The sequence below is a fragment of the Hyla sarda genome, unplaced genomic scaffold (genome assembly GCF_029499605.1).
Source record: "Hyla sarda isolate aHylSar1 unplaced genomic scaffold, aHylSar1.hap1 scaffold_1194, whole genome shotgun sequence".
Classification (NCBI taxonomy): domain Eukaryota; kingdom Metazoa; phylum Chordata; class Amphibia; order Anura; family Hylidae; genus Hyla; species Hyla sarda.
This window is the reverse complement of record NW_026607817.1, coordinates 64,128-84,313: the sequence shown is the minus strand read 5'-3', so window position 1 is coordinate 84,313 and position 20,186 is coordinate 64,128. Positions and strand designations below refer to the sequence as shown.

General features: G+C 36.2%; 1 protein-coding gene across 1 annotated transcript in view; it reads left to right on the top strand.

Moving 5' to 3' along the window:
- Positions 1–667: 667 nt before the first annotated feature.
- The window catches only part of TBX22 (T-box transcription factor 22), a 34,135-nt gene continuing 14,616 nt past the window's right edge, over positions 668–20,186 (top strand). The window contains exons 1-4 of the mRNA XM_056551758.1: positions 668–969; positions 16,718–16,862; positions 17,058–17,159; positions 19,274–19,448. Of these exons, the coding sequence (XP_056407733.1) occupies positions 873–969; positions 16,718–16,862; positions 17,058–17,159; positions 19,274–19,448 (519 nt within the window). The 5' untranslated portion in view covers positions 668–872. The remainder of the gene's footprint in view (positions 970–16,717; positions 16,863–17,057; positions 17,160–19,273; positions 19,449–20,186) is intronic.

The window sequence follows — 20,186 nt, the reverse complement described above, 5'->3', positions numbered from 1 at the left end:
CTCATCTCTAATACTGAGTCTCTGGCGTTATTTTTTTTCTTTCAGATAAAATCTTGGCGTTTCTCTCCCATGGAAGTCTATGGTAACAAAAAAGAAAAGGAAAAAAAAAAAATGCCATAAAAAAAAAAGTTGTGTTTTTCTTTTATCTCTTCATTTTTTTCCCCTTGAGTCACGTGATGAAAGAATCACATGACTTGTCACGATAAAAACGCAGGGGGAAAAAACGCCCCCCCCCCCCAAAAAAAAAAAGAAAAAATGGTCAAAACTAAAACCTGCCTTTTTGAATAAAAAATTAATAATAATAATAATAAAAAAAAAAAACACCAACAAAAAAGGCATCTTTTTTTTTTTGTGGTGATATCTATAGACTGAAGTATTGATTATATCAGCATTTCACCAATAATACTATAAGATCCTCCCCCCAATGTCTGCGCTGAGTTTAATAAAGTTTTGGGAGATTTATCAAAACCTGTCCAGAGGAAAAGTTACTGAGTTGCCCATAGCAACCAATCAGATCGCTACTTTCATTTTGCAAAGGCCTTTTTCGAAAGTGAAAGAAACGATCTGATTGGTTGCTATGGGCAACTCAGTAACTTTTCCTCTGCACAGGTTTTGATGAAGTTTCCCAAGCAGGGGGCCACCAGGTGTTGCAAAACTACAACTCCCAGCATGCCCGGACAGCCTTCGGCTGTCCGGGCATGCTGGGAGTTGTAGTTTTGCAGCACCTGGCGGCACTCTGGTTGGGAAACACCGGATAAGAAGTTTCCTATTATCGGGTCCGGTGCGGATGCGGCGCTGATTGGCCGGTGGCCGGGCCGGGGTCCTCCCCCTGGGGGTCAGCGCTGAGGAGGAGCGGGGGCCGCTCAGTCACCATGGCTCTCAGCTCCCGGGCGCACGCCTTCTCCGTGGAGGCGCTAATGGGCGCAAAGAGGAAAGTGCAGGAGGCGGAGGACGGAGCGGAGGAGCCGGGTAATGGCCGACACTGTGCGGGAGGGATGGGGTGTCCGGACATCGCCGACCGCTGGAGATTATAACCTTATAATGTGATGGGATCTACTACCGAGGAGGAACAGTGCGGTTATCATGCGGTTCTCTCTGCGGTTCTTCTTACATCCGAAGTCTCTGGAGAAAGAATGCGACCCCGAGATATCTGTTCAGACCCGACCTTATTCTGCGATTATCGGACGGACCAGAGAATTCCGATTATTGTCCGATTATTATTATTATTATTACACCAGTACTATCCGATAATTATACGATTATTAGACGATGAGGATTATTATTATTAATATTACGCAAGTATTTCTTCGATCATGACACGATCATCGTTGATCATTATTACGATTATTATATCACCATTAGCGATTAATGTTATAAAGTTCCTTTAATCCCGTATTATCAGATTATTTATACTGTTATTACGTGATCGTCATTGTGGACTATAATGTAATGAATATTTTCATATGATGACCAGATATTCTTATATTATGCTTATTATAATTGAACATTATACAATTATTATTTTACTATTATGGCATATGATATGATATGCATTATTAATATATTATATTGATATATATATATTATATTGATGTGCATTATTAATATATTATATTGATATATATATATTATATTGATGTGCATTATTAATATATTATATTGATATATATATATTATATTGATATGCATTATTAATATATTATATTGATATATATATATCTTATATTGATATGCATTATTAATATATTATATTGATAGATATATATATATATATATATATATCTTATATTGATATGCATTATTAATATATTATATTGAGATATATATATATATATTATTTTGATATGCATTATTAATATATTATATATATATATATTATTTTGATATGCGTTATTAATATATTATATTGATATATATTATATTGTTATGCATTATTAATATATTATATTGATATATATATCTTATATTGATATGCATTATTAATATATTATATTGATATATATATCTTATATTGATATGCATTATTAATATATTATATTGAGATATATATATATATATTATTTTGATATGCATTATTAATATATTATATTGATATATATATATATATATATATATTTTGATATGCATTATTAATATATTATATAGATATATATTATATTGTTATGCATTATTAATATATTATATTGATATATATATCTTATATTGATATGCATTATTCATATATTATATTTATATATATATATATTATATTGATACGCATTATTAATATATTATATTGATATATATATTATTTTCATATGCATTATTAATATATTATTGATATATATTATATTGATAATGCATTATTAATATAATTATCATCTGATTATTTTTATTATTGCACAAATTTTACATGATTATTATAGCTTGTTAATATATTCTAAACATAAGATAATTATAGATTATTTAATTACTATATAATGATAGATAATTATACAATTATTGATAGTTAAAGATTATTATTAATATTAAGCTATTATTAATTGATTATTATAGGTTATAATCTTAACATATAATCATTATAGTTAACGAGACAATTACTATGTGATTATAGATTATTATAAAATTATTAATCATTATAGATTATTATAAAATGATTGATCATGATAGATTATTATATCATTATTGATCATTATAGATTATTATTAAATTAGTCATCATTATTAATTATTATACAATTAGTCATCATTAAGGCTTATTATAACTATTACACTAGTAAAAATTGATCGTTATAGGTTATAATAACATTATTACCGATCATATAACATTCTTTCGGGGATGAAATCCTAAATTCCCTTATGTCCAATCTCACAACCAAACGAGACTGATCAGTTTCCGGTGATAATGGTTGAAAAAAACAACAACAAAAAAACTGAGGCAGCGTTCACACCTGCTGTTGTGATGCAGTTTTTTTTAATGCCTAAAATAAGTCTAAAAATTAATAAATAAATAAATAAGTAGAGTAGAATCCTGGTTATGTACATCTCCCGTTACTATCTATTTCTTGCTTTGGCTTAAAAAAAAACTGCATCAAAACCACCCAGTGTGAATATGCGTCATATTAACGTAGTAAAAACCAGACAACTGGTGTATTATAACATCCTATAATAAAAATAGAAAATATTAGTGTTATTGCACAGGATTTCTGGCATTTTATTATGATAAAAATAATACTATATATATAAAACCTTTGTGTGTTACAACATTTTATTGTATAATCTGGGTGTATAATAACATAATATGATGCTATATACTCCTAGTACAGTGTTTCGCCACCGTTGTGCCCATAGCTGTGGCAAAACTACAACTTCCAGCATGCCCGGACAGCCGAAGAGTTGTAGTTTTGCAACAGCTTGAGGCAACCTGGTTGGTGAACACTGTGCCTGTATATAATACAACTGGATAGCGCTATATACCCCTTCATGTGTTATAACATGTTAGGGCTCATTCTCCTATATCTGGTGATATATATTAGGTCATATGATATATATGCATATGAATTATAAGGTATTTTATTCATGCAACAGGTTATACAACTTTATATACTGCTTGTGTATTATAACATCCTATAATGATATAAGAAAATATTGTATACTGGTAGCTGGTGTAATATAAAGCTTTATAATGCATAGTGTTTAATAACATCCTATAATCTCACCGGCACCTGATCTATCATCATCACAATCTTGTACTAATATAAGATAACACAATATATTCCTGGTGTAATATAACATCCTATAATGATATAAGATAATATAACATATTCCTGGTATAATATAACATCCTATAATGATATAAGATAATACAATATGTTCCTGGTATAATATAACATCCTATAATGATATAAGATAATACAGTATATTCCTGGTGTAATATAACATCCTATAATGATATAAGATAATACAGTATATTCCTGGTATAATATAACATCCTATAATTATATAAGATAATATAACATATTCCTGGTATAATATAACATCCTATAATAATATCAGATAATACACTATATTCCTGGTGTAATATAACATCCTATAATATCAGATAACACTAAATATTCTTAGGGTAATATAACATCCTATAATATCAGATAACACTAAATATTGTTAGGGTAATATAACATCCTAGAATGATATAAGATAATACAATATGTTCCTGGTATAATATAACATCCTATAATGATATAAGATAATACAATATGTTCCTGGTGTAATATAACATCCTATAATGATATAAGATAATACAATATGTTCCTGGTATAATATAACATCCTATAATGATATAAGATAATACAATATGTTCCTGGTATAATATAACATCCTATAATGATATAAGATAATATAACATATTCCTGGTATAATATAACATCCTATAATGATATAAGATAATACAATATGTTCCTGGTATAATATAACATCCTATAATGATATAAGATAATACAGTATATTCCTGGTGTAATATAACATCCTATAATGATATAAGATAATACAATATGTTCCTAGTATAATACAACATCCTATGATAAAAGATAATATAACATATTCCTGGTATAATATAACATCCTATAGTAATATCAGATAATACAATATATTCCTGGTGTAATATAACATCCTATAATATCAGATAACACTAAATATTCTTAGGGTAATATAACATCCTAGAATGATATAAGATAATACAATATAATATATTCCTGGTGTAATATAACATCCTATAATATCAGATAACACTAAATATTCATAGAGTAATATAACATCCTATAATGATATGAGATAATATAATATATTCCTAGTGTAATATAACATCCTATAATAATATAAGATAATATAATATATTCCTTGTGTAATATAACATCTTATAATAATATCAGACAATATAATATATTCCTGGTATAATATAACATCCTATAATAATATCTGATAATATAATATATTCTAAGTACATTATAACATTCTATAATAATATCAGATAATTCAGTATATTCTTGGTGTAATGTAACATTCTATAACAATATAAGATAATACAATACACTCTTGGTATATTACTTCGTATAAAATTTTACAATAATATCAGATGATGCAAAACTTTCCTGGTGTAATCTAATATCAGATAATGCAATATATTCCTTGTGTAATATAACATCTTATAATAATATCAGACAATATAATATATTCTTGGTATATTATGATATTCTATAATAATATCAGATAATAAAGTATATTCCTGTTGTAATCTAACATCCCATAATATACAATATATTCCTGGTGTAATATACTATTCTATAATAATATAATACAATAATATTGATATATTATAACATTCTATAGATAATATACAGCTTTAGAACAAATTAAGACACCAGTGTAAAACTCTCTGTTTTTCTGGTTTTATTATTAATAAGTTTTGTGTTTGAGTAAAACGAACGGTTTTGTTTTATTCTATAAACTACTGAGAACATTTCTCCCAAATTGCAAATAGAAATATTGTTATTAAGAGGGTTTATTTGTAGAAAATAACAACTGGTCAAAATAACAAAAAAGCTGCAGACCTCAAATAATGGAAAGAATACAAATTCATCTTCATTTATCAACAATTATGTAGGAAGAGAAAAAATGAATATTTGGTGAATAAAACCCTGATTATTTACCCAGATCTCTGATGAAGCTCTGAGGAGTGAAACATGTCAGGGGGGCTATTTGAGTTTTTATTAAGCCTTTGTCACTGTTTATATTTTATTATACCTGTTGTTAGTACTGAAGCCATCAACAGTAAATATTGGTCTTGATCTGGTGTCCTCCATCCACATATCCATGACAGGGTCTTAATCTGGTTTCCTCCATTCACATGGCCATGACAGGGTCTTAATCTGGTGTCCTCCATTCACATGGCCATGACTTGGTTTTGATCTGGTGGTCCTCCATCCCCATTGCCATGACAGGATCTTGATCTGGTGTCCTCCATCCACATGGCCATGACAAGGTCTTGATCTGATGGTCCTCCATCCACATATCCATGACTTGGTCTTGATCTGGTGGTCCTCCATCCCCATTGCCATGACAGGATCTTGATCTGGTGTCCTCCATCCACATGGCCATGACAGGGTCTTGATCTGGTGGTCCTCCATCCACATGGCCATGACAGGGGTTTGATCTGGGGGTCCTCCATCCACACGGCCATGACAGGGTCTTGATCTGGTGGTCCTCCATCCACATGGCCATGACAGGGTCTTGATCTGGTGGTCATCCATCCACATGGCCATGACTGGGTCTTGATCTGGTGTCCTCCATCCACATGGCCATGACAGGGTCTTGATCTGGTCTCCTCCATCCACATGGCCATAACAGGGTCTTGATCTGGTGTCCTCCATCCACACGGCCATGACAGGGTCTTGATCTGGTGGTCCTCCATCCACATGGCCATGACTGGGTCTTGATCTGGTGGTCCTCCATCCACATGGCCATGACTGGGTCTTGATCTGGTGGTCCTCCATCCACATGGCCATGACTGGGTCTTGATCTGGTGTCCTCCATCCACATGGCCATGACAGGGTCTTGATCTGGTGGTCCTCCATCCACATGGCCATGACTGGGTCTTGATCTGGTGGTCCTCCATCCACACGGCCATGACAGGATCTTGAACTGGTGGTCCTCCATCCACATGGCCATGACAGGGTCTTGATCTGGTGGTCCTCCATCCACATGGCCATGACTGGGTCTTGATCTGGTGGTCAAGAGCCACGGTCACAAGCCACCAAACAAAGCCAAGATATAGGAGCAGCACTTGAGAGCTGGGATTAAAAATCAGGGTTATTCCACCAAATATTAATTTCCGAACTTTCCTAAGGTAAAATCTCCATAAATGAAGATAATAATTTTTTTTTGGGCAGAAATGTTGTCAGTAGTTTATAGAATATAACAAAAACACTACATTTGAACCAGAGAAAAAAAAAATATATTTTTTCCAGATCTGTATCATATCCAATGTGTATTGGATATAACTGTTGGGTTATAATACTATATTCTAATACCAGGTGTGTAATAAAATGTTATATTTACATTAGACAATCCTTTATACCAGTGTTACCCCACCAGGGCACCTCCATCTGTTAAGAAAAACTACAATTCCCAGCATGCCCGGACAGCCAACAGCTGTCCGGGCATGCAGGGAGTTGTAGTTTGGAAGCAGCTGGAGGAACAATGTAATAACTCTACTGTGTACACCGGCCTGTAATAATATTAGATTTTTATGCTATATTTTCATGGTATATTATTCTATAAAGTGCTATAATATTATAGACAACCACCCAGCATATTCTGCATGTTCTATTTATAAAATACTAAATCATTTTATATAAAGGTGCAGGTGTCATTCAATTATAACACCATATAATGTCCTATAACTATTATATATAATTATTATATATATAACTTTTATATATAATGTCCTATAACTATTATATATAATGTCCTAAAACTATTATATATAATTATTATAACATCCTATATCACAAGACAACGCTAATAAATCATAATGATATAAAATAGCCCTAAACTAATATAATAGCTGGTAATACTATAATAACCCCGATTGATTACAGTGTCATAATTACTAATACTCTGTAATCTTAGATCATGGTACCTGGTGGATTATAGTGTCCAATAGTCCTAATACCTAATACTACTAATAAAAAACTACTAGTTGTTATTTTAATAACTTAATACTGAAGCCACAACACTGTATTAGCACTTGATGTATAACAATGTCATATAATACTATGTAATGACATCTGGTGTATAATAATGGTATAATACTACTTATACTATATCCTGAACTGAGTGTAGTAAATGTCATATAGCATAATACTGCAGGATGTCACTTGGTCTATTATAATGCTATAATACAACTTAAACTATATCCTGTTTAAATATATTATAATGTTATATATAGGTGTAATACTACAGGATGATATCTAGTATATTATAATGTTATATATAGATGTAATACTACAGGATGATATCTAATATATTATAATGTTATATAGATGTAATACTACAGGATGATATCTAGTATATTATAATGTTATATATAGGTGTAATACTACAGGATGACATCTAGTATATTATAATATTATATATAGGTGTAATACTACAGGATGATATCTAGTATATTATAATATTATATATAGGTGTAATACTACAGGATGATATCTAGTATATTATAATATTATATATAGGTGTAATACTACAGGATGACATCTAGTATATTATAATGTTATATAGATGTAATACTACAGGATGATATCTAGTATATTATAATGTTATATAGATGTAATACTACAGGATGATATCTAGTATATTATAATGTTATATATAGATGTAATACTACAGGATGACATCTAGTATATTATAATGTTATATATAGATGTAATACTACAGGATGATATCTAGTATATTATAATATTATATATAGGTGTAATACTACAGGATGACATCTAGTATATTATAATGTTATATATAGATGTAATACTACAGGATGATATCTAGTATATTATAATATTATATATAGGTGTAATACTACAGGATGACATCTAGTATATTATAATGTTATATATAGGTGTAATACTACAGGATGATATCTAGTATATTATAATGTTATATATAGATGTAATACTACAGGATAATATCTAATATATTATAATGTTATATAGATGTAATACTACAGGATGATATCTAGTATATTATAATGTTATATATAGATGTAATACTACAGGATAATATCTAATATATTATAATGTTATATAGATGTAATACTACAGGATGACATCTAGTATATTATAATGTTATATATAGATGTAATACTACAGGATGACATCTAGTATATTATAATGTTATATATAGATGTAATACTACAGGATGATATCTAGTATATTATAATGTTATATAGATGTAATACTACAGGATGATATCTAGTATATTATAATGTTATATATAGATGTAATACTACAGGATGATATCTAGTATATTCTAATATTATATATAGATGTAATACTACAGGATGACATCTAGTATATTCTAATATTATATATAGATGTAATACTACAGGTTGATATCTAGTATATTATAATGTTATATATAGATGTAATACTACAGGATGATATCTAGTATATTATAATGTTATATAGATGTAATACTACAGGATGATATCTAGTATATTATAATGTTATATATAGATGTAATACTACAGGATGATATCTAGTATATTATAATGTTATATATAGATGTAATACTACAGGATGATATCTAGTATATTATAATGTTATATAGATGTAATACTACAGGATGATATCTAATATATTATAATGTTATATATAGGTGTAATACTACAGGATGACATCTAGTATATTATAATGTTATATATAGATGTAATACTACAGGATGATATCTAGTATATTATAATGTTATATATAGATGTAATACTACAGGATGATATCTAGTATATTATAATGTTATATATAGATGTAATACTACGGGATGACATCTAGTATATTATAATGTTATATAGATGTAATACTACGGGATGACATCTAGTATATTATAATGTTATATATAGATGTAATACTACAGGATGATATCTAATATATTATAATGTTATATAGATGTAATACTACAGGATGATATCTAGTATATTATAATGTTATATAGATGTAATACTACGGGATGACATCTAGTATATTATAATGTTATATAGATGTAATACTACGGGATGACATCTAGTATATTATAATGTTATATATAGATGTAATACTACAGGATGACATCTAGTATATTATAATGTTATATATAGATGTAATACTACAGGATAATATCTAGTATATTATAATGTTATATATAGATGTAATACTACAGGATGACATCTAGTATATTATAATGTTATATATAGATGTAATACTACAGGATAATATCTAGTATATTATAATGTTATATATAGATGTAATACTACAGGATGATATCTAGTATATTATAATGTTATATAGATGTAATACTACAGGATTATATCTAGTATATTATAATGTTATATAGGTGTAATACTACAGGATGATATCTAATATATTATAATGTTATATATAGGTGTAATACTACAGGATGACATCTAGTATATTATAATGTTATATATAGATGTAATACTACAGGATGATATCTAGTATATTATAATGTTATATAGATGTAATACTATAGGATGATATCTAGTATATTATAATGTTATATAGATGTAATACTACAGGATTATATCTAGTATATTATAATGTTATATATAGATGTAATACTACAGGATGATATCTAGTATATTATAATGTTATATATAGATGTAATACTACGGGATGACATCTAGTATATTATAATGTTATATAGATGTAATACTACGGGATGACATCTAGTATATTATAATGTTATATAGATGTAATACTACGGGATGACATCTAGTATATTATAATGTTATATATAGATGTAATACTACAGGATGATATCTAATATATTATAATGTTATATAGATGTAATACTACAGGATGATATCTAGTATATTATAATGTTATATAGATGTAATACTACGGGATGACATCTAGTATATTATAATGTTATATATAGATGTAATACTACAGGATGACATCTAGTATATTATAATGTTATATATAGATGTAATACTACAGGATAATATCTAGTATATTATAATGTTATATATAGATGTAATACTACAGGATGACATCTAGTATATTATAATGTTATATATAGATGTAATACTACAGGATAATATCTAGTATATTATAATGTTATATATAGATGTAATACTACAGGATGATATCTAGTATATTATAATGTTATATAGATGTAATACTACAGGATGATATCTAGTATATTATAATGTTATATATAGATGTAATACTACAGGATGATATCTAGTATATTATAATGTTATATATAGATGTAATACTACAGGATAATATCTAGTATATTATAATGTTATATATAGATGTAATACTACAGGATGATATCTAGTATATTATAATGTTATATAGATGTAATACTACAGGATGACATCTAGTATATTATAATGTTATATAGATGTAATACTACAGGAAGATATCTAGTATATTATAATGTTATATATAGATGTAATACTACAGGATGATATCTAATATATTATAATGTTATATAGATGTAATACTACAGGATGATATCTAGTATATTATAATGTTATATAGATGTAATACTACAGGATGACATCTAGTATATTATAATGTTATATAGATGTAATACTACAGGATGACATCTAGTATATTATAATGTTATATAGATGTAATACTACAGGATGACATCTAGTATATTATAATGTTATATATAGATGTAATACTACAGGATGATATCTAATATATTATAATGTTACGGTATATAGATGTAATACTATAGGATGACATCTAGTATATTATAATGTTATTGTCAGGATTCGGCTGGCTGGAGGTCAATCCTCTGTGCCAGAGAGGGATTGGCGTGGACCGTGTCGGTGGACCGGTTCTAAGTTGCTATTGGTATTCACCAGAGCCCGCCGCAAAGCGGGATGGTCTTGCAGCGGCGGTAGCAACCAGGTCGTATCCACCGTCAACGGCTCAACCTCTCTGACTGCTGAGATAAGCGCGGTACAACGGAGTAGACAAGAGCAAGGTCGGACGTAGAAGAAGGTCAGGGCAGGCAGCAAGGATCGTAGTCAGGGGCAACGGCAGGAGGTCTGGAACACAGGCTAGGAACACACAAGGAAACGCTTTCACTGGCACAATGGCAACAAGATCCGGCGAGGGAGTGCAGGGAAAGTGAGGTATAAGTAGGGAAGTGCACAGGTGAAGGTACTGATTAAAACCTCATCGCAACCTAAATCGCAAAGACCCAGCGCGCGCGCGCCCTAAGGAGCGCGCCGGGACAGCACAGACGAGGAACGGGTCTGGTAAGTGGATCGGGATGCGCATCGCGAGCGGGCGCGTCCCGCATCGCGAATCGCATCCCAGCTGGGAACATTATCGCAGCGCACCCGGTCGGCAGGTCTGGCCGGGGCGCTGTGAATAAGAGAACGCTGTGAGCGCTCCGGGGAGAAGCGGGGACCCGGAGCGCTCGGCGTAACAGTACCCCCCCCCCTTGGGTCTCCCCCTCTTTTTGGAACCTGAGAACCTGAGGACAAGACTCTTGTCCAGGATGTTGTCCTCAGGTTCCCATGATCTCTCCTCCGGGCCGCAATTCTCCCAATCAACCAAAAAGAATTTTTTACCTCTGACCGTCTTGGATGCCAGAATTTCCTTCACCGAAAAAACGTCAGAGGACCCGGAAACTGGAGTGGGAGAAACAACTTTGGGAGAGAAGCGGTTAAGGATGAGTGGTTTAAGGAGAGAGACATGGAAAGCATTGGGAATACGGAGAGAAGGAGGAAGAAGGAGTTTGTAAGAGACAGAGTTGATCTGGCACTTGATCTTGAAAGGACCAAGATAACGTGGTCCATGTTTATAACTGGGGACACGAAAGCGGACATACTTGGCGGAGAGCCATACTTTGTCTCCGGGAGAAAAAATGGGGGAATTCTTCTTTTCCTATCGGCATGTTTTTTCATCCGGGATGAAGCCTGTAAGAGAGAATTTTGAGTCTCTTTCCATATGGTGGAGAGGTCCCGAGTCACTTCATCAACAGCGGGCAAATCAGAGGGCATGGGAGTGGGGAGGGGGGGAAGAGGGTGACGGCCGTACACCACGAAGAATGGGGATTTAGCGGAGGATTCGGAGACTCTGAAATTGTACGAGAATTCGGCCCATGGTAGAAGATCTGCCCAGTCATCCTGGCGGGAGGAAACAAAATGGCGCAAATAGTCACCCAGAACCTGATTAATTCTTTCTACTTGCCCATTGGATTGGGGATGATAAGAAGATGAGAAGTTTAATTTGATTTTGAGCTGATTACAGAGGGCCCTCCAGAATTTAGACACAAATTGAACGCCTCTATCCGAGACGATATGCGTAGGCAACCCGTGAAGGCGAAAAATGTGTATAAAAAATTGCTTCGCCAACTGAGGCGCAGAAGGAAGACCTGGATGAGGGATAAAATGTGCCATCTTGGAGAAACGGTCAACGACCACCCAAATAACTGTGTTGCCATGGGATAAAGGTAAGTCAGTAATAAAGTCCATACCAATCTGAGACCATGGTCGTTCAGGAACAGGCAGAGGATGGAGGAGACCAGCAGGCTTCTGGCGAGGGGTCTTGTCCCGGGCACAGACTGTACAAGCCCGCACGAAATCAACAACATCAGCTTCCAGGGTAGGCCACCAATAAAATCGAGAGATGAGCTGGATGGATTTTTTGATGCCAGCATGGCCTGCGAGGTGTGAGGAGTGTCCCCACTTGAGAATCCTGAGGCGCTGGCGTGGAGAGACGAAGGTCTTCCCTGGAGGAGTTTGTCTGATGGAAGCTGGAGAAGTGGAGATCAGACAGTCCGGAGGAATAATGTGTTGCGGGGAAGCTTCCACTTCAGAGGCATCCGATGAACAAGAGAGGGCATCAGCCCTAATGTTCTTGTCAGCAGGGCGAAAATGAATTTCAAAGTTAAAACGGGCAAAGAACAACGACCACCTAGCCTGGCGAGGGTTCAGCCGTTGGGCAGACTGAAGATAAGAGAGATTCTTGTGATCAGTGTATATAATAACTGGATATTTGGATCCCTCAAGCAGGTGCCTCCATTCCTCAAGCGACAATTTTATGGCCAGTAGTTCTCGATCACCAATGGAGTAGTTTTTCTCCGCCGGAGAGAAGGTCCTAGAAAAGAAAACACAAGTAACAGCATGCCCGGAAGAATTTTTTTGTAGGAGTACTGCTCCAGCTCCCACCGAGGAGGCGTCTACCTCCAATGAGAAGGGCCTAGATGGATCAGGTCTGGAGAGTACGGGAGCAGAAGAAAAGGCAGTCTTGAGATGATTGAATGCGTCTTCCGCTTGAGGAGGCCAGGACTTAGGGTTGGCGTTTTTCTTGGTTAGGGCCACGATAGGAGCCACAATAGTGGAAAAGTGCGGAATAAATTGTCTGTAATAATTGGCAAACCCCAAAAAACGTTGGATAGCACGGAGTCCGGAGGAGCGTAGCCAATCCAATACGGCTGATAGTTTATCTGGGTCCATTTGTAGTCCCTGGCCAGAGACTAAGTATCCTAGGAAGGGAAGAGATTGACATTCAAAGAGACATTTTTCCATTTTGGCATATAATTGATTGTCCCGAAGTCTCTGAAGAACCATGCGGACATGCTGGCGGTGTTCTTCTAGGTTAGCAGAAAAAATCAGAATATCGTCTAGGTAAACCACAACACAGGTATATAGAAAATCACGAAAATTTAATTTACAAAGTCTTGGAAGACGGCAGGGGCGTTGCACAGGCCAAAGGGCATAACCAGATATTCAAAGTGTCCATCTCTGGTGTTAAATGCAGTCTTCCACTCGTCCCCCTCCCTGATGCGGATGAGATTATATGCACCTCTTAAGTCCAGCTTGGTAAAGATGTGGGCGCCTCGTAGGCGGTCAAAGAGTTCCGAGATAAGAGGTAGGGGATAGCGTGTTTTTACAGTGATTTTATTAAGTCCGCGGTAATCAATGCAAGGGCGTAGGGAGCCGTCTTTTTTGGAAATGAAAAAAAATCCAGCTCCGGCAGGGGAGAAGGACTTGCGGATAAACCCCTTTTTTAAATTCTCTTGGATGTACTCCGACATGGCTTGAGTTTCCGGAGCAGACAGAGGATAGATTCTGCCCCGGGGTGGAGTAGTACCAGGGAGGAGGTCAATAGGACAGTCATAAGGCCTGTGAGGAGGCAAAGTCTCTGCTTGTTTTTTGCAAAAAACATCAGCATAATCCAGATAGGCCTTGGGGAGACCAGATAACGGAGGAACCACAGGGTCTTGACTGACAGTACAGGGAGCAGGCTTAAGACAGTCCAATCGAGGGTTGGGGAATGGCGTTGAAGCCACGGTAATCCAAGAAGAATTTCTGAAGTGCAGTTAGAGAGGACCAGAAATTCAATTTTTTCGTGATGGGTTCCGTGCGGTAACGCACAGTACAGTCTAATCTTTCATTATTAACAGAGGCGATGAAGAGGGGTCTGGCGAGACTGGTCACCGGGATGTTGAACCTGTTGATGAAAGAGGCCAAAATAAAATTTCCTGCAGATCCGGAATCCAAGAAGGCCATAGCTGGGAAGGAGAAGGTAGAAGAAGAAATCCGCACAGGCACATTAAGACGTGGAGAGTTCACATCAAGAGCTGTCTCACCTTTGTGTGGAGTCAGCGTGCGTCTTTCCTGGCGAGGAGGACGGATAGGACAATCCTTCAAGAAATGTTCAGTACCGGCACAGTACAGGCAAAGGTTCTCCATGCGGCGTTGTGTCCTCTCTTGAGATGTCAAGCGAGACCGGTCAACTTGCATAGCCTCCACGGCGGAAGGCACAGGAGCGGATTGCAGTGGAACAGAGGAGAGAGGAGCCGGGGAGAGAAACCGCCTCGTGCGAACAAAGTCCATATCCTGGCGGAGCTCCTGACGCCTTTCGGAAAAACGCATGTCATTGCGGGTGGCAAGATGAATAAGTTCATGCAGGTTAGCAGGGATTTCTCGTGCTGCCAGCACATCTTTGATGTTACTGGATAGGCCTTTTTTAAAGGTCGCGCAGAGGGCCTCGTTATTCCAGGACAATTTGGAGGCGAGAGTACGGAATTGGATGGCGTACTCGCCAAAAGAAGAATTACCCTGGACCAGGTTCAGCAGGGCAGTCTCGGCAGAAGAGGCTCGGGCAGGTTCCTCAAAGACACTTCGAATCTCCGTGAAGAAAGAGTGTACAGAGGCAGTGACAGGATCATTGCGGTCCCAGAGCGGTGTGGCCCATGACAGGGCTTTCCCAGACAGAAGGCTGACTACGAAAGCCACCTTTGACCTTTCAGTTGGAAACTGGTCCGACATCATCTCCAAATGCAGGGAACATTGCGAAAGAAAACCACGGCAAAATTTAGAGTCCCCATCAAATTTGTCCGGCAAAGATAATCGGAGGCTGGATGCGGCCACTCGCTGCAGAGGAGGTGCAGGAGCTGGCGGAGGAGAAGATTGTTGAAGCTGTGGTAGTAGCTGCTGTAGCATCACGGTCAGTTGAGACAGCTGGTGGCCTTGTTGCGCTATCTGTTGCGACTGCTGGGCGACCACCGTTTTGAGGTCAGCGACACAGACGGGGAACGGGTCTGGTAAGTGGATCGGGATGCGCATCGCGAGCGCTGGGAACATTATCGCAGCGCACCCGGTCGGCAGGTCTGACCGGGGCGCTGTGAATAAGAGAACGCTGTGAGCGCTCCGGGGAGGAGCGGGGACCCGGAGCGCTCGGCGTAACAGTTATATAGATGTAATACTACAGGATGATATCTAGTATATTATAATGTCATATAGATGTAATACTACAGGATGACATCTAATATATTATAATGTTATATAGATGTAATACTACAGGATGATATCTAGTATATTATAATGTTATATATAGATGTAATACTACAGGATGATATCTAGTATATTATAATGTTATATATAGATTGTAATACAGTTCTGTATTATCCCTCCCCCCCCCCCCCCACACCAGAAAAAAGACCGAAATCCTCGGGGCCCCCATCGCCGGATCCGACGGCCAACAAAGACAGCGGCGTCCAGGTGGATCTGCAGGGGGGAGACCTGTGGAGGAGATTCCACCAGATCGGGACCGAGATGATCATTACCAAGGCCGGCAGGTGGGGGCGCTATGGGCAGCCATGTATGATAATCCTATATATCATTACTGTATATATAGATGATTCTGTATATATTGAATCCATAACTATGTGTATATATATATATATATATATATATATATATATATTTTGCCTTCTGAATAATTCCTATATGTATATATTGTGTAGAATTACTCCTGAATATATTGTCTATAGGCGGATGTTTCCCTCTGTGCGGATCAAAGTGAGGGGCCTGGAGCCCACTCAGCAGTATTACATTGCCCTAGACGTGGTCCCCGTGGACTCCAAGCGCTACAGGTATGTGTGATATTATTTTGTGAGCTACTCTGATTCCAGGGATGATGCTCTGCACTGATTCCAGGGATGATGCTCAGCACTGATTCCAGGGATGATGTTCTGCACTGATTGCTAGGATGATGCTCTGCATTAATTCATAGTATAATACACGTCACTGATTCCAGAGATAATGCACTGCACTGATTCATAGGATAATGCTCTGCACTGATTCCTGACATAATGCACTGCACTGATTCCTAGGATAATGCTCTGCACTGATTCCTAGGATAATGCTCTGCACTGATTCCTAGGATAATGCTCTGCACTGATTCCTAGGATAATGCTCTGCACTGATTCCTAGGATAATGCTCTGCACTGATTCCTGACATAATGCACTGCACTGATTCCTAGGATAATGCACTGCACTGATTCCTAGGATAATGCTCTGCACTGATTCCAGGGATAATGCGCTGCACTGATTCCAGAGATAATGCACTGCACTGATTCCAGAGATAATGCACTGATTCCAGAGATAATGCACTGCACTGATTCCAGAGATAATGCTCTGCACTGATTCCAGAGATAATGCTCTGCACTGATTCCAGAGATAATGCACTGCACTGATTCCAGAGATAATGCACTGCACTGATTCCTGACATAATGCACTGCACTGATTCCTGACATAATGCACTGCACTGATTCCTGAGATAATGCACTGCACTGATTCCTGAGATAATGCACTGCACTGATTCCTAGGATAATGCACTGCACTGATTCCAGAGATAATGCACTGCACTGATTCCTAGGATAATGCACTGCACTGATTCCAGAGATAATGCACTGCACTGATTCCAGAGATAATGCACTGCACTGATTCCTAGGATAATGAAATGCACTTATTCTTAAGATAATGCACTGCACTGATACCTGACATAATGCACTGCACTGATTCCTGAGATAATGCACTGCACTGATTTCAGAGATAATGCACTGCACTGATTCCTGAGATAATGCACTGCACTGATTCCTGACATAATGCACTGCACTGATTCCAGGGATAATGCACTGCACTGATTCCAGGGATAATGCACTGCACTGATTCCAGGGATAATGCACTGCACTGATTCCAGGGATAATGCACTGCACTGATTCCAGGGATAATGCACTGCACTGATTCCAGGGATAATGCACTGCACTGATTCCAGAGATAATGCACTTCACTGATTCCAGAGATAATGCACTGCACTGATTCCTGACATAATGCACTGCACTGATTCCTAGGATAATGCTCTGCACTGATTCCAGGGATAATGCTCTGCACTGATTCCTAGGATAATGCTCTGCACTGATTCCAGGGATAATGCTCTGCACTGATTCCTGGGATAATGCACTGCACTGATTCCTGGGATAATGCACTGCATTGATTCCTAGGATAATGCTCTGCACTGATTCCAGGGATAATGCTCAGCACTGATTCTTATGATGCACTGCACTGATTCCTGAGATAATGCACTGCACTGATTCCAGGGATAATGCTCAGCACTGATTCTTATGATTCACTGCACTGATTCCTGAGATAATGCACTGCACTGATTCCAGGGATAATGCTCAGCACTGATTCTTATGATGCACTGCACTGATTCCAGGGATAATGCTCTGCACTGATTCCTGGCATAATGCACTGCATTGATTCCAGGGATAATGCTCTGCACTGATTCTTATGATGCACTGCACTGATTCCAGGGATAATGCTCTGCACTGATTCCTGACATAATGCACTGCACTGATTCCAGGGATAATGCTCTGCACTGATTCCTAGGATAATGCTCTGCACTGATTACAGGGATAATGCTCTGCACTGATTCTTATGATGCACTGCACTGATTCCTGAGATAATGCACTGATTCTGGGTATGCGGAGTGAGGTGAAGAACTTGTGGATGCCCTATCCTCAGTCTCTACATATGCATCCTGCATCTAGACTATATATATATGTGCTGACCTGGAGGCTCCGCTCTGCCCCCTGTGTGTATTTCCTGCACCCCATAATTCATCCTCCCAGCATTCCCTGCACCCTGTATTATATACAACCAGGGGTGCAGAGGTGTCAGCTCAGCCCTGTCCTCCTGTCTACAGGTACGTCTATCACAGCTCCCAGTGGATGGTGGCCGGAAACACGGATCATTCCTGTATCTCCCCCCGACTCTACGTGCACCCCGACTCCCCCTGCTCCGGAGAGACCTGGATGAGACAGATCATCAGCTTCGACCGCGTCAAACTCACCAACAACGAGATGGACGACAAGGGACATGTAGGTGTGGAGCCCCGATCTATCTATCTATCTCATATCTATCTCATATCTATCTATCTCATATCTATCTATCTGTCTCATATCTATCTCATATCTATCTATCTCATATCTATCTCATATCTATCTATCTATCTCATATCTATCTATCTCATATCTATCTCATATCTATCTATCTTATATCTATCTATCTATCTCATATCTATCTATCTCATATCTATCTATCTATCTATCTCATATCTATCTATCTTATATCTATCTATCTTATATCTATCTATCTATCTGTCTCATATCTATCTCATATCTATCTATATCTATCCCATATCTATCTATCTATCTATCTCATATCTATCTATCTCATATCTATCTATCTTATATCTATCTATCTATCTATCTCATATCTATCTATCTATCTATCTATCTATCTCATATCTATCTGTCTATCTCATATCTATCTATCTGATATCTATCTATCTCATATCTATCTATCTCATATCTATCTCATATCTATCTCATATCTATCTCATATCTATCTCATATCTATCTATCTATCTCATATCTATCTCATATCTATCTATCTCATATCTATCTATCTCATATCTATCTATCTATCTATCTATCTCATATCTATCTATCTCATATCTATCTATCTCATATCTATCTATCTATCTCATATCTATCTATCTCATATCTATCTATCTCATATCTATCTATCTATCTATCTATCTCATATCTATCTAT